Here is a 27,006-nt window from a genome sequence, read left to right as displayed (position 1 = left end):
AATGTTGAGATTTGGCCAGCCCCGACCGTATTATCGAAACAAAAGATGGCCGCCCATCTTTTTCGATAATACAGGATGCCCTGCCCCTTCGTGGCGCCGTCCTCAGAGATGGCCGCCCTTATAGATGGGCGGCCCCGTTCGATTATGCCCCTCTATGTTACCTTATTTTTATGGACTATTGTCTTTTGGTTTCATAACCCTTCTTTTAGTTTATATAAAGTGCATTCTCGTTATTTGCTCGATCAGTATTCGTTATTTTGCACATCGGCCCAAGGTGTGAATAGAGGCCACAATTTGCCATTCACACTGCTTTGTTCGTTTATTCATTGATATGCAGCCTTCTTTTGCTTTCACTTTCACTTTTTGTTTTTTTGACATTTGCTTCTGGAAGTGGCCATCAAGAGTCCAGGAGGTGAGTTGCAAGTCACCAATCCTAAGAGAAAGAAACGTGCTTAAGTGCTCCCACGAAGGAACCTAACCCTGTGTTTCCCATAGGAATAATTATTCGCTTTCTGTGATTTTGTGGAAATATAAGTATAGCTGGAACCTAACCCCTTTTCCGCCTTAGGGACATTGTTTCGGTATTTGTGAATTCATGGTTGGTGATATTTTTTTATGAACTATACCGTCATGAATAGCAAGAATGCACTGTACTCACATATTAGTGAAATGCCCATTAAAATGGAGTTTTTATATTAAAGCTATAATGGTCTTCAGTCTTTTTCTGCCTTTTTTTCTCATTTACTTTGTTTGATTACTATTGGACTTGCGCCTATGTTTACTAAGCAGTGCTATGAGAGCGTTAGCATTTTAAATGTGCATAAATGGTTTATTCACGTTAAATGCTAATGCGCCCATAGAAATGTATAGGCGTGTTAGCGTTTAACGCTCCTTAAATTTACAGACGCATTAAAAATACTAACGCACCTTAGTAAACATACCGCCTAGTATACCACGCACACTAACAGGGAATCCTTTACTCATCTGTGTTCCATGAGGCAGAAAGGAGTTTGGAAATATGTTTTTGGCCATAAACAACACTGCCTTTGGGGTAACCCTCAACCCCGGTATATGAGAGGTCTGTTACACTTGTATCTCTTTATGTACACCAATAGCATTGTTCAAAATTTGAATACACCTACAATAAATTAAAAGGGAAGCTGAATCACTGAAACTGTCAAATGGTTCATTTCATACTCCCTGAGGCAGTGGTATAATACCATGAAGGAAAGACCGAAGGGCATTATTAAAAATAGCTAAGTTCCTTGTGCTAAATATAAAATGATACAATCCATTAACAGAAACTGTATAATAACGGAAATTAGCTACAGACATGTTATGGATAGCACTACAAAGTTTAAAGTGGTGCTCATGTACGCTCTGAGGCTTTCATTCCTTTATTTAGAACATTTCTGCTTGTAATATTTTGCCTGAAGAAGATAGAACCTTTATAAGAACATAAGCATTGCCATACTGGGACAGACCAAAGGTCCCTCGAGCCCAGTATCCTCTTTCCAACAGTGGCCAATCCAGGTCACAAGTCCCTAGCAAGATCCCAGAACAGTAAAACAGATATTATGCTGCCTGTCCTGGAAGTAAGCAGTGGATTTTCAAGCATCCATCTTAATGGCTTATGAACTTTTTAAAAAGGAAATTATCCAAACCTATTTTAAACCCTGCTAAACTGAATGCTTTTACCATATTCTCTGGCAATGAATTCCAGAGTTGAATTACATGTTGAGTGAAGAAATATTTTCTCCATTTTTTAAAAATGTACTACTTAGAAGCTTCATTGCATGCCCCCAAGTCCTAGTATTGTTGGAAAGAGTAAACAAGTGATTCACCTCTACCCATTCCACTCCACTCAGTATTGTATAGACCTCAATCATATCTCCCCTCAGTCATCTCTTCTTCAAACTGAAGAGCCCTAGCCACCTTAGCCTTTCCTCATAGGGAAGTCATCCCACCCCCTTTTTCATTTTCGTCACACTTCTCTGTACCTTTTCTAATGCCACTATATCTTTTTTAAGATATGGTGACCAGAACAGCACACAGTATTCAAGGTGCGGTCGCACCATGGAGCAATACAAAGACATTATAACATTCTCAGTTTTGTTTTCCATTCATTTCCTAATTATTGGATTCAGGAAGAACAGGATAACCCTCTACACACCTCCAAGGACACTAACGTCCTCCCAACCACTAACCACACCCTCTCCAAAAGACATTACATGATGTGATACCCACAAGTGAGCCTTCTCCGGAATAGCTCCCACACTCTGGAATGAACTTCCCGAAAGGCTCCGCTTAAAACAAGACAATCTCTACTTCAGGAAGCAGGTGAAAGCTTGGCTCTTCAACCAGGCCTTTAATGGAAGAAGTAACTTACTTGTTAGTCTCCCTCACACACACAAGGAGTGACACTGGCTACACATACTGCAGCAGGACATGTTTATCCACTCCTACTCTAGCTGAAATAATATTTAACCATCTCTCTGACCTCATGTGCACCTTTCCTTAAATTAGTCAACTTATTTTCTAACTCTACTCTTTTACGTATCTATATGTTCCATCTTTGCTTATACCCTATGCTGTCTGTCAAAATGTTCTATTATGTATTGTGTTGACATTGTAAGTAGTATACTATGCCATACTTTGTATTGCTATTTGAATATTTTTAGTGCTGTAATTGTCTATTGCTTATGTTTCATTCCAAACATTCTATTTGCTTTCTTAGCCACTGCTGCACATTAAACAGAGGGTTTCAACGTATCATTAATGAAGACACATTGATCCTTTTCCTGGGTGCTGACTCCTAATGTGGAACCTTGCATCACATACCTATAGTTTGGGTTCCTCTTTCCCACATGCATCACTTTAAACTTGCTCACAATATACTTCATCTGCCATTTGGATGACCAGTCTCATAAGGTCCAGATTGCAATTTTTCACAATCCTCTTGTGATTTAACAACTTTTAATAACTTTGTTTCATCGGCAAATTTAATTACCTCACTAGTTATTCTCATCTCTAGATCATTTATAAATATGTTAAAAAGCAGCTGTTACAATGCAGACCCATGAAGAACCCCATTATCTACTCTTCTCCATTGAGAATACTGACCATTTAACCCTACTCTCTGTTTTCTATTTCTTAACCAGTTTTTAATCTACAATAGGACATTATCTCCTATCCCATGACTTTAAAATTTCCTCTGGAGTCTTTCATGAGGTACTTTGTCAAATGCCTTTTGAAAATCCAGATACACAATATCGACTGACTCGCCTTTATCTGCATGTTTATTCATCCCTTCACTACTATTAGATTGTAAGCTCTTTGAGCAGGGACTGTCTTTCTTCTATGTTTGTGCAGCGCTGCGTATGCTTTGTAGCGCTATAGAAATGCTAAATAGTAGTAGTAGTAGTAGATCACCACTGGAACCCTTTTCAAAAATTGGCGTAACATTAGCCACCCTCCAATCTTCTGGTGTCATGCTTAATTTTGAAGAAAAATTACATATTACAAACAATAGCTCCATTTTTTTATTTATTGGAGGTTTATTCAATTTTTAAAGAGTAATTTGTCCTCCAGTCCTCTTTTGATATAGGATGTACACCAATAACATTATACAAATAATAAGTATTTTTATGCTGTAAATCGGGGCCAGCCCAAATGTGTCTGACACTCTAGGTGAACCTTCAGCCATGCCCCCTCACCACCACCGCTACCACCAGATGGCTTGCAGCTCAAGGCCCTCCCCCACAGTGTCCAGCATTTCTCTCTTTCCCTACTTTCCTCTCCCAATAGGCTCCAGCATCTCTCTCCTCCACCCCTCAACCCCGGGATATCCAGCATCTCATTACTTCCTTCCCTCCCTTTACCTCCCCCCAAGGTGTTCAGGGCTTACTTCCCTTCCTCTGGCAAAGCAACATTGCAGTTGGCAGCTATGAAAGATGTATCATGGCCAGCGTGGGGCCTTGATTATCTGCACATGCTCAAGCACTGCTGGTTCCCACCCCCCTCCAAAACAGGAAGTTCAAAGGGGGTGGTAACTGGCAGGGTTTGAGCATGCGTGGATATTCAAAGCCTTGCTCTGGCCACCATGCATTTTTTATAGCTGCCAATTGCTGCATTGCCACCAGAGAGGAAGGGAGGTAAGACCTGAACACCTCACTGGGCGGGGGGGAAGGTGGAGGGAAGGAAGCAAGAAGAGGCAACTTCGGTATCAAGTGTCACTGTTCCCTCTAAGCTAAGCGGGAGTCCTTCAACAGGTTCCCTGGAGTCCTGCAGAGCTTGCCTATGTGATAATGAAACAGCACCCCCCACTGGCAGGACTGTAGGTGGAGGACTTCTGCTCATCTTAGAGGGAACAGTACAAAGTGTCAATGTAATGCCACCTAGTGGATGTTCTGGCATTGCTTTCAATACTGACACACCTGCACCAGTACTAAGAATATTGTTAGTCCATAGGGATTTATATAGGCAAAATAACTTTGCTCTTTTTTAGGAATTTAGATGTTTTTGCTTCATTTCATCCATTGTGTAATAAACATTTTTAACCTGCATTACCACTTTTTAATGCATGCAAATCACTTGTACATACAGAAGTAGGTTAATGCACATTGAATTGATTTTTCAGGTGCTAATTGTTTTAAGGTGCACCAGTAAACTGAATGTGAGCTAGCCGTTCACATCCTTATTAATCCACAATGATCACAGCAAAAATCTAATAATTACTATTTCATATTTCAGCATGGCATTATCCTTTATTACGGTGACCTTCAATAGTTTGCAAGTGAGGAACACCTTGGTAAAGAAAACAGACCTTTATGTGAGCGCCTAGACCAATGCTGCACAAAGCAGCTACCTTACTGGGCAAAGATAGGGTGGGGGGGGGGGTACTCTGATGATGCAGCTGAGGGTCAATGAAGACAGACTTCATATATGGATTACCTTATATAATTTATGCGTTGCTTGTTCAGCTTCCTGTAGGCTGCTTTTTAATTTATTCAGTCTCTGCATTTCATGAGCAATATTTTCTTTATCCTTCTTCCACATACAGTTACTGATATATCTAGAGAAATAGTATATAAAAGGTAAACCAGTGATATATAAAGGAGAAATAGTATGCTCTCAGGAAAGAATGACTGAGGAACACTATACAATACAGTATATTTTACATCACTCAAGTATTACTGAGAATCACTGTCTATATTAATGGAGCATTGCTAAGGTCTCTGGATGATTGGAATAGAGAATATATACCCAGCATCAATGTTCTCAGTTACAGTGGGTATTGCAAATGTGAATAAAGACTGCATAAATAATGTACTGTGAAATGACAGACCACACAGGCAGTGTAGTATACCACATGCTGCATGAGGAATAGTATAGATGATTTACTTAAGTAACAAAAACAGATTAGCTGAATTACCTATTTTTCACATGCATTTGTGTATTGTGTGTGTTTGTTTGGGTGTTCTGTGTGTTGTCTTTACATGTACATATGTTTTGCATTTTGTTTGAATGTGTTGTATTAAGAGTGTATGTGTGTTTGTCTGTGCACATTGTGTACATTCAAACACACATACACTCTTAACACATTATCCTGCTTATTTTCGAAGGAGATCGCCGGCCATCTTCCGACACAAATCGGGAGATGGCCGGCCATCTCCTGAACCCGGCCAAATCGGTATAATCGAAAGATGATTTTGGCCGGCTCCAACTGCTTTCCATCGCAGAGCTGGCCAAAGTTCAAGGGGGCGTTTCCGCAGGGTATGGAAGGCGGGACGGGGGCGTGGTTATGAGATGGCCGGCTTTGGCCGATAATGGAAAAAAGAAGGCCGGCTCTGACGAGCACTTCGCCGGCTTCATTTGGTCCATTTATTTTTAGGGCCAAGACTCAAAAAAGTGCCCCACCTGAGCAGATGACCACCGGAGGGAATCGGGGATCACCTCCCCTTACTCCCCCAGTGGTCAACAACCCCCTCCCACCCAAAAAAAAAAAATTAAAAATCATTTTTTTGCCAGTCTGTATGCCAGCCTGAAATGTCATAACCAGCTCCATCACAGCAGTATGCAGGTCCCTGGAGCAGTTTTTAGTGGGTGCAGTGCACTTTAGGCTGGTGGACCCAGGCCCATCCCCCCCCTACCTGTTACACTTGTGGTGGTAAATGGGAGCCCTCCAACCCCCCCCCCCCAAACCCACTGTACCCACATATAGGTGCCCCCTTCACCCCTTAGGGCTATGGTAGTGTTGTACAGTTGTGGGTAGTGGGTTTTGGGAGGGATTTGGGGGGCTCAGCACACAAGGTAAGGGAGGTATGCACCTGGGAGCAATTTTTGAAGTCCACTGCAGTGCCCCCTAGGGTGCGCGGTTGGTGTCCTGGTATGTGAGGGGGACCAGTGCACTACAAATGCTGGCTACTCCCACGACCAAATGCCTTGGATTTGGCCGGGTTTGAGATGGCCGGCATCGGTTTCCATTATCGGTGAAAACCGATGCCGGTCATCTCTGACATTTGGCCGGCCCCAACCGTATTATCGAAACGAAAGATGGCCGGTCATCTTTTTCGATAATATGGTTCGGGACACCTCTTTACGGCGCCGGCCATATAGATGGCCGCCCATATAGTTGGCCGGTGTCGTATGATTATGCCCCTCCATATACACACAATGAAATAAAGAGGCTGTGGTGTTTATTTTAGAAGCCATATTCATGTTTTGGACTTCTAAAAATTGGCATTTAGACGTCCATATTGCATGGAAGTCAAAATGCCAATTATCTAGTACCCTACTGGTTAGTGCAGTGGGCTGAGAACCAGGGGAACTGGGTTCAGTTCCCAGTGCAGCTCTTTGTGACTCTGGGCAAGTCACTTAACCTTCCATTGCTCCAGGTACAATACTTAGATTGCGAGCCCATTAGGGACAGAGAAAGTACCTGCATATAATACATGCAAACTGCTTTCATTGTTTGAATATTTTGCTCACACCTTTTTCAGTAGTAGCTCAATGTGAGTTGCATTCAGGTACACTGGGTATTTTGCTGTCCCTGGAGAGCTCACAATCTAATTTTGTACCTGAGGCAATGGAGGGTTAAGTGATTTGCCCAAGATCACAAGGAGCAGCAGTGGGATTTGAACCGACCACCTCTGGATATCAAGGCTGGTGCTTTAATCACTAGGCTGCTCCTGCACTCCTGTAACACAGAAAGGTGTTATATCAAATCCCATTACCTGTAACCCTTTATCTAAAGTCAGCATATGGACATCTGAAACTGCTGTATGTCTCATGTGGTAAAGGGGCATATTTGGGGCAGGACGTGGGCAGCTTTATGGATATGGACAGGGATGTTCCTTCTCCCATTGTCTAGAAATGTGGATGTCTGGATTTAGACCTGCCACTTTGAACATCCAAGTACCCTTGTTGGAAGGATCAGTATCTGCTTGCATTTATTCTGTGTTCTGTTTTACAGATAACACAAAGTAAGTGCAAAGGGTGGCATCTCTGCCATCTAACAGTGCTGGAAGGCAGAGGCGCCATCTTTCATCCTGGTGACTTCCTGGACAGCAGCACAGGAGGACTGCTGTGGCCCAGGACCACTGGGATCCCCGACCTACAGTAGGGCCTGGGTGGATGAGGGTATGATTTGGGGGTGCTGCACTGTTTTTTCTGGGGTTGGGATTGGGAAATCAGGATTCAGTTGGGAGGGGGTGTGGGCCAGGTGACAGATTGGGGCATTATGTGCATCTATATTGTTATTTCACAACACAGACTTTCATATGCTGTGAAAGGAATATCTGTTTGCCTATGTTTTGGCTGTCTATGTTTTGGATGCCTTTTTTCTTAAACGGATGGTCATGCTGTACCTAGCTGGCCATAGACATCCATTTCACACTGAATTTTAGAACATGTTCTACATCAGCACAGCAGATCCTGCTCCAAAATACTACTGGAATTTCAGACATCGTGACTTAGAAGTCTGACTTCATACTTAAACATCCTTTCTAAAATTCCACTCCCTGTGTCTGATTACCACCACAAGCACATCCTGATGTTAGGCCTCCATGATCCTTGTCTGATGTTGCCTTTACTCGTGCATGTAGATACAAACTTGCCTCTATAAACCATGTGAATCCTGCTCTTCATTTTTTAGGAACTCACCCACCTGGCACAGGTTCTGTGGCACCAGATTTTGCATATATCGAGGGGTTTATGACCTTCAGAGTTTCTGGCATTAACATCAGCTCCAGCTTGAATCAAGGCAAGAACACATTCATCAAGTCCTTCCCTCGCTGCCTGATGGAGGGGAGTCACATTTCCTTCTCCATATCTGAAAGTGAGAGAAAGTGAGTTTTGGTTTCATTAATGGTGTAGGTCTGATAGAAGATGTTACATAATTGCACCTGAATTTTCTCCTAAAAAAATGAGTAGGAGTGGGGGGGGGGGGGGGGGGCTTTCTGTCAGCTCTCACCATTCTGCCTACTTGTAGAAACTGATGACCTATAATTTCTCCATTATATGAGCAGTAACATTATCACATCCATGTGTCACTTATGAGGCAGAAAGTCAAAATAAGTCAAAATCACAATTGTCAGATGTGTGTGACATCTGAAAAGTTTTGAATTTCCACTGGACCAGTTTGACAGATGGAGCAACTGTGGTTGAGGAAACCAAGCTGCTTTATTACATAAGTTACAATCAACTCACCCACCCACCCCTAGGTCAAACTGATGCTATGAACACAGGACTGCTTTAACCGCCTAGGGGGCCCTAGGAAAGCTTCTTTGGATGGGCCTGCCCCCATTCTACTACTAATAATCATTTCTGCAGCGCTACTAGACATATGCAGTGCTGTACACATTATATGCAGGTACTTTCTCTGTCCCTAGAGTGCTCACAATCTAAGTTTTTGTACCTGGGGCAATGGAGGGTTAAGTGACTTGCCCTAGGTCAGAAGGAGCTGCAGTGGGAATCGACCCAGGTCGCCAGGAATCAGGATCAAAGCCCGCTGCACCCTTCTCCCCAACCCACTCCCCGTCGAGCAGCACAACTTCTTTAGCCCACTGCCAATGAAGCTGCTATCCACTATACAAAAAAAATGTGGCATAAAGGCACTGTCTAGAACATGCTGCGTCTGCCCCTTAGAAACAGGAAGTCCACATCAGAAAGGAGAAAGGGAAATGGGACTTGATATACCGCCTTTCTGAGGTTTTTGCAACTACATTCAAAGCAGTTTACATATATTCAGGTACTTATTTTGTACCAGGGGCAATGGAGGGTTAAGTGACTTGCCCAGAGTCACAAGGAGCTGCAGTGGGAATTGAACTCAGTTCCCCTGGATCAAAATCCACTGCACTAACCAGTAGGCCTCTGGGATCAGCAGAGCCATCAACTGTGCAGCTTAGACAGCAGCTCCACAAATGCCATTTTTGTTTGTTTTGCTGGAAGCAATGGGGCTGGCATATGGGGGATGGGGTTAAGGAGGAGAGGGAAGGAAAATGCTGGACTAGCTCCCACATTTATACAGCATCCATGATCAGAGAGCGTCGGGCATGAGCACACAGCATACCGCAAAGCTCATTTAAATTATATTTAGATGGGCTCTCTGGTATTCCACCCATATGATCAGAGCACTGCACTTTGATCATATGGGCTGAATAGCGCCTTAACCCTATGCCAACTTGGTGCTGATGTTATGGTTAAGGCTCTTCCTCCCCCCCCCCCCCCCCCCCCCCCACGCTAGGCAGCCCGGGCTGCCATCATCAGTCCTGGGGGTCCAGAGGACCCACAGACCCCACAACGGCTGAGGCCCTGGTGGTCTAGTGCCCCAAAAGCGCCCTCACCCCCCACAGACAGCAACATGGGGGGGCTGGAGGTCCACTGGGCCTCCACCCTCCTCAAGCCCCCAATTTACATTTTGAAACACTACCTCTTGAGGGGATTTTATGGAAACAATGCAACTGTATTTAGATGTGTATATGGTTTAGTGTTGGTAAATGCTTGAAATAATTGAGTTTAAAATATGTAACATGCCATGAGAGCCAGCAGCCCTTCCATACACCTTAGTCCCTTCACAAACATATCAAATTTATATACCAACTGCACCTTAAGAAAAACCTTACTGATTGGCCTTCAATCTCATTCTTTAGGATGGACCACTCTTGACGTCTCTGCACTCTGGTCCTGATGATCAATTCCCCGCACTGTTCTGAAACAGCGCCCTAAAAATAGCGCAGGAACAGAGTGGGGAATTAATTCCCCAAGATCAATGCTAATAAAATGCAAATTTAGGTGTATTATTAATAATCATCAGATAAAAAGTGTGGGAGGATTGTGCCTGGTCATGTGTTCAGGCCCAGTCCTTCCGCACTTGTTTGACAGGTCCAGGCTGCCAAAAGCCAAGACCTTTCAAACACAGGTCTGAGGGACCTGCATGACCCCCCCCCCCAAATCAAGACCCCGGGGACTAGTGCCCCCCAAGCCCCCATACCCCCTGGACAGTGACATGGGGGGCTGGATGTCCAGCGAATCTCCAGCCTCCCCTGACACAAAAAAAAATCCTTGGTGGCCCAGTGGGCTATAAACCCCACCTGCCCTGGTGGCCTAGCAGCCCCCTTCCCCGTATCTCCTTGTGTGACAGAGGAGGGAGTAGCACTCCGTCCTCTTCCAGCCCTGCCTCCAAAATGGCGAATATGGCGCCCAATGCATCCCAGGATGCAATGGGCAGGGTGCCACCATTTTGGTCCCAGTCTCTGGTTTCTGCTTCCCTCTGTCTTCTCTGAACTCACTTACCAGGGTCTCCTGTCTATTTGACATGTCTGGTATCTCCCCTCTGTGTCCATATAGCTTCCTCTCCAGTGTCCAGTATTGTATCTCTATTGCATATCCCCCTTCCCCCAACCCCTTGTCAGGCATTTCCTCTCTGTGCCCATATGCCATCCCCATACAGCATTTCACATTTGTGTCCCTGTCCCCATGTTCCCACCTAATACCCATCATCTCCCTTCTGTATTTGTACATCTCCCTATGTCCCCTTTCTCCTTCCTCCACACAAATGTGTTCCTTTCCTCTCTGACCCCACCCCAACCAGCTTCTCTTCCTCTCGCTTCCCTTCCCCTTATGCATCTAGCTGTTTCTCCCACTGTAGGTTCAGCATTTGACCCCCTCTTTCTTTATCCCCTTGTCCAGCATCTCTCTCCCTTCCCTCTAACCCCTCCCACTCCTATAGGTCCAGCACCTTTCTCCCTTCGGTCCAGACCTCCTTGAAGGTCCACATCTCTCTCCCTTCCCTTCAGCCATCCCCTGTAATCCATCACCCTTCCCTCCAGCCCCCCAAGGTAAGTCGAAGTCCTAGTCCGAGAGGACTAGGGAGCCAACAAACCCCTGATGTTCTTCACCAGGATCAACCGCCGTTCCCTAGGAGTTGAGCCCCCAGGTGCGGGCAGCCAGCTGGACTATTCACCACCAGGGAGGAAGACTGGATAAAGGAGCTGGAACAGGCAAACCAGGAGGCCGAACAGACTGGCCAGGTGAAGGCACGGGACTCACAAAGAGGCACTCAGGTTACTGGCAGAAGAAGCAGTCAAGGAGTACTGTCACAAGCAGGACTCATAGTAAACACCTTGGTCACACAAGCAGAATCCAGAGAGCAGCAGCTCGTAGCTGAAACACTCTGGTTACACAGACAAGATCCGAGAAGCAGGGAATCACAGCGGAAACACTTTGGTCATACAGGCAGGAACCAGAGAGCAGGAACTCACAGCTGAAACACTTGAAGAGGCGTATTTTCAAAGCATTTAGACTTACAAAGTTGCATAGTAACCTATGGAACTTTGTAAGTCTAAATGCTTTGAAGATGAGCCGCTCACATAGGCAAGAACCGGAGAGCTTCGGAGAAACCTTAAAAATGCCAGCACAAGTCCAAGAGGAACTTGGAAGCCAGAGCGCAGTGCATTGCCGAAGCCCAGAGTGCCCTGAGATTTAAAGGGACCCAAAGGGCGCAGTAAGAAGACACTCCCGATGTCAGACACGGTGTGGAAAACGTGCCAATGTCAGCGTGTGTGAAGACCCATATTCCTACCCAGGCCCCATACCGGGGGAACATCGCCTCGCAGTCCCACTAAATGCGAGGACATCGGGCTTCCTGCTCCTGATGGCCTTCCTGTTAAGGCGCCTCCCATAGTGCTACCAGGTGAGGAACATGACACTTTTGTATTAAAAAGCTGTTTGCTGATTGGCTAAACCTCAGGGGAGGGCTATGATTCAGTGCTACATCTCTAAAACATAATCCAAAGGACTTCAGTAACAACACATTAGAATATTTGTTAGCAAAGCAAGATAATGACCTTTACCTAATAAATGTATTGATATTCTTTCATCAGTTTATTTCCAGCAGGCTAGTGCAGTACTTCTACATTTGTAGGATGTCAGCACAAACCACACCCACAATATCCCAAACATTTTCTAAGGCATTACTCACACGTTGAGTTTTGCCCCGTTATCAATGAGATAGCGTAGAGTGCTCAAAGCCTGGGTTCTGTACTTATTGTTCAAAGCAAGATGAATAGGCTTCCAACCAGCTTTGCTGGATGAGTTCACATTAGCATGGTACTTCTCAACAAGCACTTGTAGACACTCAAGCTTGCCGTGATAAGCTGCAAAATGAATGGGTCTGAACCCCTATCAAATAAAAGAGAAAATTCTATAAGTAAAATATATTTATGTATTTGCAACATATTACACTGTATGTATTGCACTGTATTTACAATCCTCCAAATAGAAAAAATGGTGGTGGTGGTGGAAACAAAATTTCCTAACGAATACCAACAACAGAGCCTCCCACAACATATAACAAGGAAAGTTCAAAATCAAATATACTAAAGTAAATGGGAGGAAAAAGCCTCAAGGTGCTCTTGATCAACAGATCTACAGAGCTACTATTGATCCTATAGACCTATTTCATGGTCTTAAAAGGATCCGTTCCTCATCATGGGCAAAAAACTTTCCCAATACCTTAAATGTTTGAATAATGGAAAATAATGGGAAAACTCCCTTTTAGTCCATGTCAAACCAAAACAATATCCTTAATGTCAAAATCCTGGTGCTGGTTGCTGCTAAGTGTTGCTAGTGTCTTCACCATGAGGCTCAAAAATAAGTAAGAATGAAAATATCACTTAGCTCTCATGCGGTTGCTCATCTGTGCAGTCTTTGCACTCCTGCTTAAAAGTCTTCCAACTCCCCAACCGATGGTGGCCAGCGTTTCGCTAATGCTGCTGCAAGCTTTTGCTGCTTCAGGGTCCACTTGGGAAACAGCTGTGAGGTCTCTGCAAATCCGGGTGTCTGATGTCACGGATACAAAAGATTTAAACCGCCATTTTCAGGTATTCAGTGTTGCCAGACAGCCAGGCTGGAAAAGCCATTGTTTAAGTAAGGAAAAGTGACAGTTGAAGTTTTGCTGGAGTTAGCTTTATAGTTACTTCAAGTATCATCTCTCTTCTCTTTTTTTCACAGCCGCTTCCCAAGTGGACCCTGAAGCAGCAAAAGCTTGCAGCAGCATTTGCAAAACGCTGGCCACCGTCGGTCGGGGAGTTGGAAGGCTTTTAAGCAGGAGTGCAAAGACTGCACAGATAAGCGACCGCATGAGAGCTAAGTGATATTTTCATTCTTACTTATTTTTGTGCCTCATGGTGAAGACACTAGCAATACTTAGCAGCAACCAGCACCAGGATTTTGACATTAAGGATATTGTTTTGGTTTGACATGGACTAAAAGGGAGTTTTCCCATTATTTTCCATTATTCAAACATTTAAGGTATTGGGAAAGTTTTTTGCCCATGATGAGGAACGGATCCTTTTAAGACCATGAAATAGGTCTATAGGATCAATAGTAGCTCTGTAGATCTGTTGATCAAGAGCACCTTGAGGCTTTTTCCTCCCATTTACCTTAGTATATTTGATTTTGAACTTTCCTTGTTATATGTTGTGGGAGGCTCTGTTGTTGATACTGTATTTACAATGTCAGCTAATTATTATTACCTTATTATTATATATCCACCCCCTAACTCAAGTACTGAGACAGGGAAGGTATAGATCTCATTTAAAGGCCCTGGTAAACGCTGAAATGGATCTTCAGTGGCAGAAAATACAGAGTATATGTACAAGGGCACCCCACACAGCAGGCTTTCACTTACTAGTGAAGTAGAATAATTGCAAGAAAAGAAATTACAAAACTCTTGTTGAATAAACATCCCTTCTGTCTCAGCAACTACAAATTGAGGTATTGGCCTCCTACTGAAAGTTCCAAATTGCGCCTTTAAGATCACAAGGGAAGTGTTTTTACTTGAAACAGAGAAGACGCCATCTGTTCCCTAGCCCACATATATAGATTCAGAAGTATATTCCTGCCCAGCCAAAACTATGAGGGTGTTTCCCTTGTCTCACAAGGGCATATATATCCCTCTGTTACTGGTCACATTCCAGTGAATCATCTCCTCCTTCCACTTTCTCTGACAACTCATCATGTTCTTTTCCTTCCTCCTCCACCAGAAGGGATCCCATTGGTATTTTGGCTGCCTGCTGCTTGGGATATTTTGACTGCAGGGCAGACAGAAGAGGGAGATAGGTGGAGGTGAAAATTGAGTCATGGTTTGCATTCGTTGCAAGGTTAAGACCACCAAAGAGGATGAACAGCAATAAAATGCTTGAAGGCTAAGTCAGGCTGGCCAAATATAAGACAGAAAACAGAAGATGATCCTATTATAGAGCCTGGGAAGCTTTAGAAGCCTGTCTATATTCCCACCCCACAGGAGAGACTACAGTACACATAATGGGGGGGGGGGGGGGGGGGGTATGAGAAGAGAATGGGGAGACAGTGCCTCAGGGACAATTAATGTATAACTGGGAGTCAACCTCTTTCTAGATGGTGAGTACAGAAAATCTGGTTATATTGTAGGCTGGCATAAAGTTGTAAGAAAAAAGGGCTATTTACCTAGGCTTACAATAGCAATGCTTGAAGGGAGGGGGCACCAAGAGTTGGCATAAGCCACATAATGAGGGGGCAAGTAACACTTCCCTAGAGGGAGGAAGGAGGACTTTCCTTGATTTCTGTGATCCCTATCCTGGCCCAATATAGGACTACTAGTTTGGATCTTTATGGGTGAAATCCAGGAAAAATAGATCCAGGCAGATATTTTGGCTGCCAACCTACACTGTGCATGAAGGCTCGCTCCAGGATCATAACTTTATAGTTCCGCACATAGTAATCACTCATGATGATACTGATGTTGGACAACATGGGCAGCAGCCCTTCCTCTCCTCCCCAATGACTTGCGTAGACATTGAAAAAGGTCAGTAGTCAAGAGACATTCTGTGAAGATGCATTACATGACATGGCATGCCAAGCCTTTCCTTAGGCCTTGTCATATAGGTAATATCACACATTTCCATGTCACTCAGGTGGCAATAAGGGAGCCTCAGTGTGAGCAGCTCACCTTGTTATTCAGGTATCTCTACTCTCACCTGCTGCATCCGGTGGGCTTGGGTCCTCTAGAGGACCCAGAACTTGGTCTTGAGGTCCTCCAGGTCCCTCTCTATCTAGGCACGTAGAGGACAAGTAAACTGCTTAAATCCAATGATACCGTGATGAATACCCCAATCCTATAGGGTCACTATAGCAGTAGATGTGTGTCTGCAGCAAAGGCAACATACAGGAGAGGAGGTGGTATAGTGCTACAAGAGTGGTTCCCAATCCTGTCCTGGAGGCTCCCCAGCCAGTCAGGTTTTCAGGATATCTACAATGAATACTCATGAGAGAGAGCTGCATGCAGTACAGGCAGTGTATGCAAATCTCTCTCATGAATATTCATTGTGGATATCCTGAAAACCTGACAGGCTGGAAAGCCTCCAGGACAGGTTTGGGATCCACTGAGCTGCGGTATGAGTATGTTGGAAATCCTGAGTTCTATTCCTTTTTCCTGACAAAATGGTATCCCTGGGTCCTAGGGCAAATGACTATATCTCTCATAGAGTTGAGTGCTTTTTCTTTTTTTGGTCAGCTCTTAGGCTCAGGACCCTATTCTCCCTAAATATTGATCAGCTCAATACAGCAATGCATGCATACATTAATGCTGAATCTCAGGAAACATAGTAACATAGTAAATGATGACAGATAAAGATCTGTACAGTCCATCCAGTCTGCCCAACAAGATAAACTCATTTACATGGTATGTGATACTTATATGTCCTGGGGGCTCTGCAGCCAGATGGGTTCTTAGGATATCCACAATGAATATTCATGAGAGAGATTTGCATGCAATGGAGGCAGTGCAACCAAATCTTACTGCTTTTCATGATTACATAAGGTCAGCATTAGACCAATATTCTGCCATTGTCATTTCTTTAGATTTGTCCTCCACCTTTGACTTGGTCAACCATTCTTTTCTTCAGCACCTGCAGTCTTTTGGTATGTAAGAACAGAAAAGAAGAACAGAATCGTTGTCATAATGGGACAGACCCAAGGTCCATCAAACCCAGTATCCTGTTTCCAACAGTGGCCAATCCAGGTCACAAGTACCTGGCACGATCCCAGAACAGTAAAACAGATTTTAAGCTGTGTTTCCTAGAAATAAGAAGTAGATTTTCCAAAGCCCATCTTAATAATAGCTTAAGGACTTTTCTTTTAGGAAAGTATCCAAACCTTTTTTAAACCCTGCTAAGCTAACTGCTTTTACCAGATTCTCTGGCAATGAATTCCAGAGTTTAATTACTCATTGAGTGAAGAAATAGTTTCTCTGATTTGTTTTAAATTTACTACTTTGTGGTTTCTTTGTGTACCCCTAGTCCTAGTATTTTTGGAAAGGGTAAACAAGCGATTCACATCTATTTGTTCCATTCCACTCAGTATTTTATAAACCTCTATCATGTCTCCCCTCACATTGTCATGTCTCAGCTGTCTTTTCAGCACAGAATAGAAAAAAGATGTGAATCACCAATGGCAATGTTGAGAAAAATAATTTATTCACATTATTTAAAATAGGCCCGACACGGCCGCGTTTCGCCCTCCTAAAAGCCTGCATCCGGGGTTAGCTTATAACAACTGTAAAAAAACATATACATATGTCTATAAATAAATCAAATGAGAACAACATACTAAAAGATAAAACATATCATAAAACATAAATAAAATAGTTTATAAATAAACAAATAAATCACACAAATATATAAATACCCAGTGGTGCAGTAAAACCAATTCCACCTACTGGACTAAAACAACAAAAAACAATGGCTTAGTGTATGAAATGATGGAGAACCAAAGCAGCACAACAGCATATGGTACAGCGTGTAAATGAGCAGCATCAGCATCTAACAATGTATGCTAAAAACAGCAAGAAAAAGAACAGCAGAAAACTAAAATTGCTTAGATGATAACCATATTTTATGATATGTTGTATCTTTTAGTATGTTCTGATTTGATTTATTTTTTCTTTTGATTTATTTATACACATATGTATACGTTTTTTTACAGTTGTTATATGCTAGCCCCTGATGCAGCCCTTTAGGAGGGCAAAAGGCAGCCGTGTCGGGCCTATTTTAAATAATGTGATGAATAAATTATTTTTCTCAACATTGCCATTGGCGATTCACATCTTTTTTCTATTACGTGCTGGATCTTGAGAATCGCCTGCCTATTTGTTTTCTCAGCCATCTTTTCTCCAAGCTGAATAGCCCTAGCCGTTTCAGCCTTTCCTCATAGTGAAGTCATCCCATCTCCTTTATCATTTTCGTTGCCCTTCACTGTACCTTTTCTAATTCCACTATATCTTTTTTGACATGCAGTGACCAGAATTGCACACAGTCTTTCAGGTTTAATCACACCATGGAGCAATATAAAGGCATTATAACATCCTCATTTTTATTTTCCAGTCCTTTTCTAATAATACCCAACGTTCTATTTGTTTTCATTGCCGCTGCAGTTCACCGAGCAGAGGGTTTAAAAGTATCGTCAACGATGACTCCTAGATCCTTTTCCTGGTCGATGACTCCTAATGCAGAACCTTGTAACACGTAGCTATAGTTTGGGTTCCTCTTTCGTACACACATCACTTTGCACTTGCTCACATTAAACATCATCTGCCATTTGGATGCCGAGTCTCATAAGGTCGTCTTGCAATTTTTCACAATCCTCTTGCGATTTATCAACTTTGAATAACTTTGTATCATCGGCAAATTTAATTAACTTACTAGTTATTCCCATATCTAGATCATTTATAAATATGTTAAAAAGCAGCGGTCCCAACAGAGATCCCTGCGGAACCCACTACCCTTCTCCATTGAGAATTCTGACCATTTAACCCTACTCTCTATTTTCTATCCTTTAACCAGTTTTTAATCCACAATAGAATACTATCGCCTATCACATGATTTTCCAGTTTCCTCTGGAGTCTTTCATGAGGTACTTTGTCAAATGCCTTTTGAAAATCCAGATACACAATATCGACCGTCTCACCTTTATCCACATGTTTGTTCACCTCTTCAAAGAAATGTAATAGATTGGTGAGACAAGATTTCCCTTCACTAAATCCATGTTGGCTTTGCCTTATTAATCCATGCTTTTGAATAATGCTCTGTAATTTTGTTCTTTATTTAATAGTCTGTACCATTTTGCCCAGCACTGACATCAGGTTCACTGGTCTGTAATTTCCCGGATCACTTTGGAAACCCTTTAAAAAAATTAGTGTTACATTGGCCACCCTCTAATCTTCCAGTACCATGCTTGATTTTAAAGATAAATTACATATTGCTTATAAATTACATACTAGTAACAATAGTTCTGCAGGGGACCTCCCCTTACTCCCCCAGTGGTCACTAACCCCCTCCCACCCTAAAAAAAAACTTTTTAAATATTTTTTCCAGCCTCAAATATCATACCCAGCTCCATGACAGCAGTATGCAGGTCCCTGGAGCAGTTTTAGTGGGTACTGCAGTGCACTTCAGGCAGGCGGACCCAGGCCCATCCCCCCCAACCTGTTATACTTGTGGTGGTAAATGTGAGCCCTCCAAAACCCACCACAAACCCACGGTACCCACATCTAGGTGCCCCCCTTCATCCCTAAGAGCTATGGTAGTGGTGTACAGTTGTGGGGAGTGGGTTTGGGGAGGGGGGTTGGGGGGCTCAAAACACAAGGTAAGGGAGCTATGCACCTGGGAGCTTTTTCTGAAGTCCACTGCAGTGCCCCCTAGCGTGCCCGGTTGGTGTCCTGGCATGTCAGGGGGGACCAGTGCACTATGAATGCTGGCTCCTTCCCACAACCAAATGGCTTGGATTTGGTCATTTCTGAGATGGGCGTCCACGGTTTCCATTATCGGCGAAAACCGTGGACGACCATCTCTAAGGTCGACCTAAATGTTGAGATTTGGGCGTCCCTTGACCATATTATCGAAATGAAAGATGGCCGCCCATCTTGTTTCAATAATACGGGTTTCCCCGCCCCTTCGCGGGGACGTCCTGCGAGGACGTCCTCAGGAAAACTAGGGACGCCCCGTTCGATTATGCCCCTCATGGTCTCCTTTTTGAAAGTTAAATGCTAATGTGTTGAATTTCCTGTGTATACTTACGCCAGAGCTTATATCAAATCTGATCATGTTATGATCACTGTTATCAAGAGGCCCCAGAACCATTACCTCCTGTACTAGATCATTCGCTCCACTAAGGACTAGGTCTAGAATTGTTCCTCTTCTTGTTGGCTCCTGAACTAGCTGCTCCATAAAGCAGTCATTGATTTCATCAAGGAATTTCACCTCTCTAACATGCACTGATGTTACGTTTATCCAGTCAATATCAGGGTAATTGAAATCACCTATTATTATCATGTTCCCCGGTTTGTGAGCCTCCCTAATTTCTGATAACATTTCTACATCTGTCTCTTTATCCTGGCCAGGTGGACAATAGTACACTCCTATCACCATCCTTTTCCCCTTTACACATGGAATTTCAATTCATAGAGATTCCAAGATGTGTCTGTGTCCTGTAGAATTTTTAATCTATTTGATTCATTATTGTTGAATATTCAGTTATGTTTGTTAGATTTCTGGGGAATAAATGACCTTTTTGGCTTTGATATAGAAATACAGTCAGCTGAAGGGCTGCACAGGATACTTATAGTGTGATGTCATTAGTTCAATGGTTCTCAGTCTCCATCTGCTGGTAGGCAAAGGCAAGCCCATGCATCTGGACTGGTCTGGAGACACTCAAGGAAAGAAAATTAGCAGTTAAGATCTCATTTCACTTTATGCATGTCTACAACATGAATATCACTTCTAAAGTCGGCATCTATACTCCTAAACATATGTTTAGACGGTTCTGTGGCAGACTTTGGGTGGTGCACAGTTGCATGGTACACATATTCTGATTCAAACAGCATGCAGTCATGCAATCATACACATTTTTAGTCTAGCTGTGATTTCTGCTGTGTTAGTCCACATATTTTATAAAGACATGTAGGTACCTAGGTGTCTTTATAAAATAGATTGAAAACAGGTGCCTATTCTAACTTCCCACAAAGGTGATCTGTTATAACATTATCCCCACTGGAAACTGTGCACAGTGTCTCCCTGGTATTAACCAGAGGAACAGAGTACAACAAAGCTTTGTGCAAGGCATAAAGACCTAAAATATGGGTGTTACCTGCATGTCAGCTCTGTTCACTTCATTTTGATTCTTCAGTATGTACTCTAGCCAGCCTTTGTTACCAGTGGCTGCTGCCATCAGCAGATCAAATTCCATATATTCCATCTGCAGAGCTACCTTATTTAGTGGCATTCTGCTAAACCTATAGAAAGAGTAAAGTAATAGTCACTCTTTCCCTTGTGATAGTAATAAACAGGAATACAAACTCAGCCTTTGCACTTATTCAAAATGAGTTCAGAAAAGAAAGTTAGAATTAAGTATAAGAAAATGGAACCACTGGCTTTCTCCCAGTTTGTGGTGTGTTTAGAGCAGCTCTTTATAGCTCAGTGTTTATCCATAGTGCAGACATGGTTTGTGCAACAAATGGGTAATTCTATAACTGGGTGCCTGCATTTGCATGCCAGTTAAATGCATGAATATATTGCTTACCAGCACTTTTACGGGTAAAAGGATGCTTACACGTGTAAGTGGCAGCAGATCGATTGAGTGCTAATCTGTTTGGGGTATGTGTTAAGTGGCATGAGTGCATAAATGCAAGGGGGCATTCACATGGGCACAGCATGGGAGGCTCATGGGTGAGGCTGCCACATACACATGCAGCTTTACAGAATACTGAAAGTTACGTGAGTCCTTGCTGCGTTTAGATCAGTGGCGTAGCCAGACTGCCAATTTTGGGTGGGCCTGAACCCAAAGTGGGTGGGCACAAAATTTTCTCTGTACCCCCCCCCCCCCCCCCCCCAGCAAAATTTAGTCACACTCAGATGCATTTGTCACACAGGGTAAAGTGCTGCTTTTCAGTGCATCCGATTTCAGACAATTTACTAATCCTTTTCAGTGAGCTTTCAGAGGCCAAAACCTCCTGCCTCAGGTCAGTATAATGCTGTTACGGTATCCTCTCCTGACCTAAGGAAGGAAGTATTGGTCTCTGAAACTTTATTAACACCATATTACTTTATCCTAAATTAAAAATAAAATTATTTTCTTTACCTTTGTGGTATGGCCATTTACTTTGTCTCATTGTGTCTCTAGATTCTGCTTTCTTTCGTTTAACTCTTCTGCCAGGGTTTCCTGGCCATTTCTCATTTTTCTCTCCTTTTTCTTTGCTTTCTTCAATATTTTTCTGCCTCTCTCTGTGTCCAGATTTAATTCATTCTTACTATCCATTCTTTAATTTCCTTCATCTACTTATGGCTTTTCATCTTTTTCTCACCCTTGTTCTCCCCATGCCTCTTCCTCTTATTCTCCAATCTTTCACTACTCCCCCTTTCCATGCAGCAGCTCTCCTCTTTCTCTCCCCATCCTTCCAGTGTCTCCCCTCTCTCTCCCCATCCTCCAATAGTCTCCCCTCTTTCTTTCTGCATCCTTCCATCCAGTGTCACCTCTTTTTCCCTACCCTTCCATCCAGTGTCTTCCCTCTTTCTCTCCCCATCCTTCTACCCATCTACTCTCTCTCCTGATCCTTCCATCTAATGTCTCTCTCCCTCCTTCTAACCAGTGTCTATCTCTCTACCCTTTTCTGTTCAGTGTCCCTTCTCTCTCCACATCCTTCCAGTCTCTCCCCTTTCTCTCTGCATCCTTCCATCCAGTGTCTCTCTCCCCACCCATCCGTTTTCCCTCTTTCTCTGCCATCCTTCCATCTTCTTCCATCTCTGTACCTCTATCTTCCTCCATGTTTAGTATCTCCTTTTCTCTGTGTCCCTATATTACTCTGTCCATCTTCTCCCCTCTCTTTGTCCCCAGTGCCAATATATTTCTACTCTCTCTGACCCTACCCCATCCAGCTTCTCTCCTTCTCACTCCCTCCTCTTTCCAGCATCTGGTTTGGTTGCTTGATTTCCTGCCTCCCTCCCTCAAGCTGTAGGTTTAATATTCCCTTTTCCTTCATCTCCTTGGTCTGGTATCTCTGTTTCCCTTCCCTCTCTCCTTGTGCTGTACCAGCAGTTCTCTCCCTTCCCTCCAGTTCTCCTCCCATGTCCAGCAGCTCTCTCCCTTCCATCCAGATCCCCTCCTCCTCTTCCTCCCACATCTAACAGCTCTCTCCCTTCCACCCAGATCCCCTCCTCCTCTTCCTTCAGCAGCTCTCTCCCTTCCATCGTCCCCTCCTTCTCTTCCTCCCATGTCCAGCAGCTCTCTCCCTTCCCTCCAGTCCCTTCCTCCTCTTCCTAGCTTGTCCAGCAGCTCTCCAGCCCCTTCCTCCTCTCCCTCCCATGTCCAGCAGCTCTCTCCCTTCCATTCAGTCCCCTCCTCCCCTTCCTTCAGCAGCTCTCTCCCTTCCATCGTCCCCTCCTCCTCTTCCTCCCATGTCCAGGAGCTCTCCCCCTTTCCACCAGTCCCTTCTTCCTCTTCCTAGCTTGTCCAGCAGCTCTCCAGCCCCTTCCTCCTCTCCCTCCCATGTCCAGCAGCTCTCTCCCTTCCATTCAGTCCCCTCCTCCCCTTCCTTCAGCAGCTCTCTCCCTTCCATCGTCCCCTCCTTCTCTTCCTCCCATGTCCAGCAGCTCTCTCCCTTCCCTCCAGTCCCTTCCTCCTCTTCCTCCCTTGTCCAGCAGCTCTCCAACCCCTTCCTCTTCTCCCTCCCATGTCTAGCAGCTCTCTCCCTTCCCTCCCTCTTCCAGAAGCTCTCCAGCCCCTTCCACCTCCAGCAGCTCTCTTCCTTCCCAGTTCCCTCTAATCCCCTTCCTCCTACAAGTCTGACTGTTGGCAAAAGTATCCCTTCCCCCCCAACCAACAAACCACAAATCCAGCACTTGCCCTCCAGGCCCACCCATCCAAATCCTTCATCGCTGTCGCTGCCTTTTCTCCCGCGGCTTCCGGGAGGCAGCGATCAGCGTTACCTGTAGTGCCTGCCCTGAAATTATGCTTCTTTTCTCCCCAGGCTTCGCCCCGCTCGCTTCTTCGCTCGTCGGCAGCGCTACGCTGTGCTGCTATTTAAACAGGCAGCTCCGCTCCTCTCTGCCGCGTCCATCCGGCCCTCTGATGCACTTCCTGTTTAGTAGGGCCGGATGGACGCGGCAGAGAGGAGCGGAGCTGCCTGTTTGAATAGCAGCGCAGCGTAGCGCTGCCGACGAGCGAAGAAACGAGCGGGGCGAAGCCTGGGGAGAAAAGAAGCATAATTTCAGGGCAGGCACTACAGGTAACGCTGATCGCTGCCTCCCGGAAGCCGCGGGAGAAAAGGCAGCGACAGCGATGAAGGATTTGGATGGGTGGGCCTGGAGGGCAAGTGGGTGGGCCTGGGCCCGTCCAGGCCCACCCGTGGCTACGCCCCTGGTAGATGCCCGCAGTTAGATCAGGTCTACGGCTGGTGCAATTGCAGGTGTGTAAATGTACGGTGTGCTGATGCTGGGTTACTCTAGTATTCTATAATGGAATCTGGGCACCCAGATGTTGTTTTAGAACAGGCTTTTACCGTGCAGCATTTGGGTGCCTAAAGGGGACACCCAGTTATAGAATTACCACCCCCTCCCCAACTGCTTTCGTCTTTAACATAGCATCTATAGTCATTATTAGATGATAAGATTTCTGTGGGGGCTCATTTTCAAAACAGAAAAATGTCCAAAAAGCGGCATTAGAATGTGTTTTCTGTGCAATCTGTTTGATAATTTTAGCATTCCTTTTACCAAACTGCGGGAAAAAGGGCCCTGCGCAGGCACACATGGCCATACGGTAAGACAACCCTTACCACACGGCCATGTGACGGGGAGCCCTTACCGCCACCCACTGTGGTGGTGATAAGGGCTCCCACGCTAATCCGGCAGTAACTGGGCAGCATACGGTGATGCCCGATTACCAGCGGGTTATCACGGCGCAAGCCATTTCTAAGGGTTTTCTTTTTCCCCAGAAATTGCGCATATTTGGGGCAGGACTACCGCTGGCGGCCGCATTGGGCCGGTAGTAGTCCAGAAAGAGTGAGCTGTAAGCCTGCGTTGGGCTTACTGCTGCTCTGTAAAAGGGGACCTTTTTTATGTAATCACTAGTAAAAAAGGCCCGTTTCTAACACAAATGAAACAGGCGCTAGCAAGGTTTTCCTCGGAGTGTGTATGTTTGAGAGAGTGTATGTGAGAGTGACTGTGTGAGAGAGAGAGTGAGTCTGGGTGCGAATGTGTCTGTGAGAGAGAGAGTGTGTGTGTGAGAATGAGAGTGTGTGCAAGTGCGTATGTGAGACAGTGTGAGAGAGAGAGTGTGTTTCACACAGATACAGTGTGTGCGAGATAGAAAGAGGCAGCGGCAGGAGGAAGCGGACCTCGGCTGGCGGGGGTGGGGTCCCCCATCAGCAAAGGTAGGTGACGGCGGCAGGGGGGGGGCGGTGATGGCGTGGGGGGGGGGGCTATAATGTGCCCCCTCACTCTGGCTCTGGCCCCCCCTACCGCCGCAGTTCAGATACGCCTCTGCATTGAATGGTTTGATATATTGTTACAATTTGTTTTATTTTTTATTTTCTTTGCAATCCAAATTAATGTTTGCATACTGCTCCATTCAAACTGTCCAATCACTCTCCCCTCCCCTCTCCAAGTTAGAGATGCACAGAGATAATAGCAGTGTGTTTTTTCTAGCAAAAAAGGTGCCGGTACTCAAATGATAGGCCACCCTTCAGGGGTGGGGTGATCACTGAGGGACCCACCCTTACAATGGCCAGGCCCCCTGCAACCAGTCACAGAATCTATGACAAGGCAGAATTGGTGTGTAGAGCCTGAGCTCTTTCATTAAAACCTGGGGTCCATAGGTCAATTTTAGCAGACAATGGAAAAGGTGCCGGTACTCAGTACCCCCTCAAAAAAAGCCCTGGATAATAGATACACTTTTTATACAAAATCACATCTGATCTTCATATTGAAATTCAGCCAGTCAGAGGTTAAAGACCACTGAGACCTAATCTAAAATTCAATTTTGCCAATGAACAATTTACAGACTGTCTAAGCTGCCACCATACAATGCTCTCCTGCTAGGGAGCAGGAAATTCCAATGAGGTGGCAGAAAGCTAAGTGGCAGCACAGCTATTAATGAAGAGTAAATATATTTATGCATTTATTAACTTTTATTTATCCCACCATTTTGAAGAAATTCACCCAAGGTGGTAACGAGATGTAAACAATTATAGTGACAGAATGATCATATTAAAATACACACATATCAGCATAGTATACAATGTATTTGACTGGCAAGTATATAATACAGCACAAAGTCTAGCAGAACAATGACAAAATCCCCAGTCAGTGGCTAGAACTGGGAGCACAGACATGGTGCTCAAACATTTTTACAGGATGACAAACAAAGCTCGGGAAAACACTGCCAAATATCTTCTCATGAATATGAAAGTATGTTTCAGCTGTTGGACACCTATTCATTTTCTCCACCCCTCTAAATTTGTACAGCGCTGCGTAACCCTAGTAGCGCTCTAGAAATGTTAAGTAGTAGTAAAATTTAGAGATATCGGATAACAAGTTACCCCAATATGTACACAAGTAACATGCAATAAAATGTTAAAGTTATACCTACACAAGCCTGCGCTGCTCTGCTCCTGTAAGGCAGTATAAAAAGTTAATCCTTATCCAAGTTAGCTAGATGTGTACATAAGAACTGCAGCCCCTAGATCAATCTGGATTTATTTACTATTCCTCCATATGCGTTGTTTTATAGAATAATGCTTCTCTTCTGCTCTTCAGCAACCTCCTGCTAAAAGTTAGAGAGATCCTTTCCTTACAAAAGGAACAGAAAATCCAGGAATTTTGTGACTGCAGGGGAAAAAAAAAAAAAAAAAGCAAAAGTTAAGATGGAGAAACTAGTAAGAGGTGGCCAGTCTAAGAAGCTGCTTGGTTGCTAAGCAACCAACTGTAAACATTCCACAGTCACTGAGGTAAAGGGTGACCTACCAAGCATAAAAGATGAGCATCCTGGAGGGCAGTCTGTCAAACCAGAGAAAGCAGCAGAGCACATAGCAATATCCTGCCCTGTAATATTGGAAAACAGCACAGGAGACCACAGCAGAGGGAGCTACTGCCTGACAGGAAGAGAAAAGAAACAGTCTAGAAAGAGGAAACAGGTATCCTGTGTGACACAACACATCACCTTGCAAAAAGCATACTTGGCATCTAGATAGCAAACCCTACCATTCCAAAACAGCACTAAATTCAAGCACGCAACGCTGCCGATATTGTAACCTTCTCTAGAGAAGTGCGGATCAGAAAACAAAATAAGCTGGACTGCTACAGATCCTTACTGTGAAGCTACATGCTAGCACTATCTCACTTCAATGATACACACAGCACATAGAGAAACTGTCACAGTGGTGGCCTGAGGGGACTGCAGAGGGATACAGGCCACTGATGC

At 44.3% G+C, this 27,006-nt stretch overlaps 1 protein-coding gene across 2 annotated transcripts in view; it reads right to left on the bottom strand.

The window, feature by feature from the left end:
• Positions 1-26,344, bottom strand: part of ANKRD53 (ankyrin repeat domain 53) — a 43,880-nt gene extending 17,536 nt beyond the window's left edge. The window contains exons 1-5 of one of the 2 annotated variants that reach the window (XM_030190971.1): positions 26,172-26,344; positions 20,683-20,827; positions 12,482-12,681; positions 8,168-8,332; positions 4,954-5,074 (exon numbers count right to left, since the gene is read on the bottom strand). In XM_030190971.1, coding sequence (XP_030046831.1) covers positions 4,954-5,074; positions 8,168-8,332; positions 12,482-12,681; positions 20,683-20,817 — 621 coding nt within the window. In that variant the 5' untranslated portion in view covers positions 20,818-20,827; positions 26,172-26,344. The remainder of the gene's footprint in view (positions 1-4,953; positions 5,075-8,167; positions 8,333-12,481; positions 12,682-20,682; positions 20,828-26,171) is intronic. The other variant, XM_030190972.1, reaches the window with a different exon arrangement.
• Between the last annotated feature and the right edge of the window lie 662 nt (positions 26,345-27,006).

The sequence above is a fragment of the Microcaecilia unicolor genome, chromosome 2, assembly GCF_901765095.1.
Source record: "Microcaecilia unicolor chromosome 2, aMicUni1.1, whole genome shotgun sequence".
In the NCBI taxonomy this organism is placed as follows: Eukaryota; Metazoa; Chordata; class Amphibia; order Gymnophiona; family Siphonopidae; genus Microcaecilia; species Microcaecilia unicolor.
This window is presented reverse-complemented; position numbering and strand designations above follow the sequence as displayed.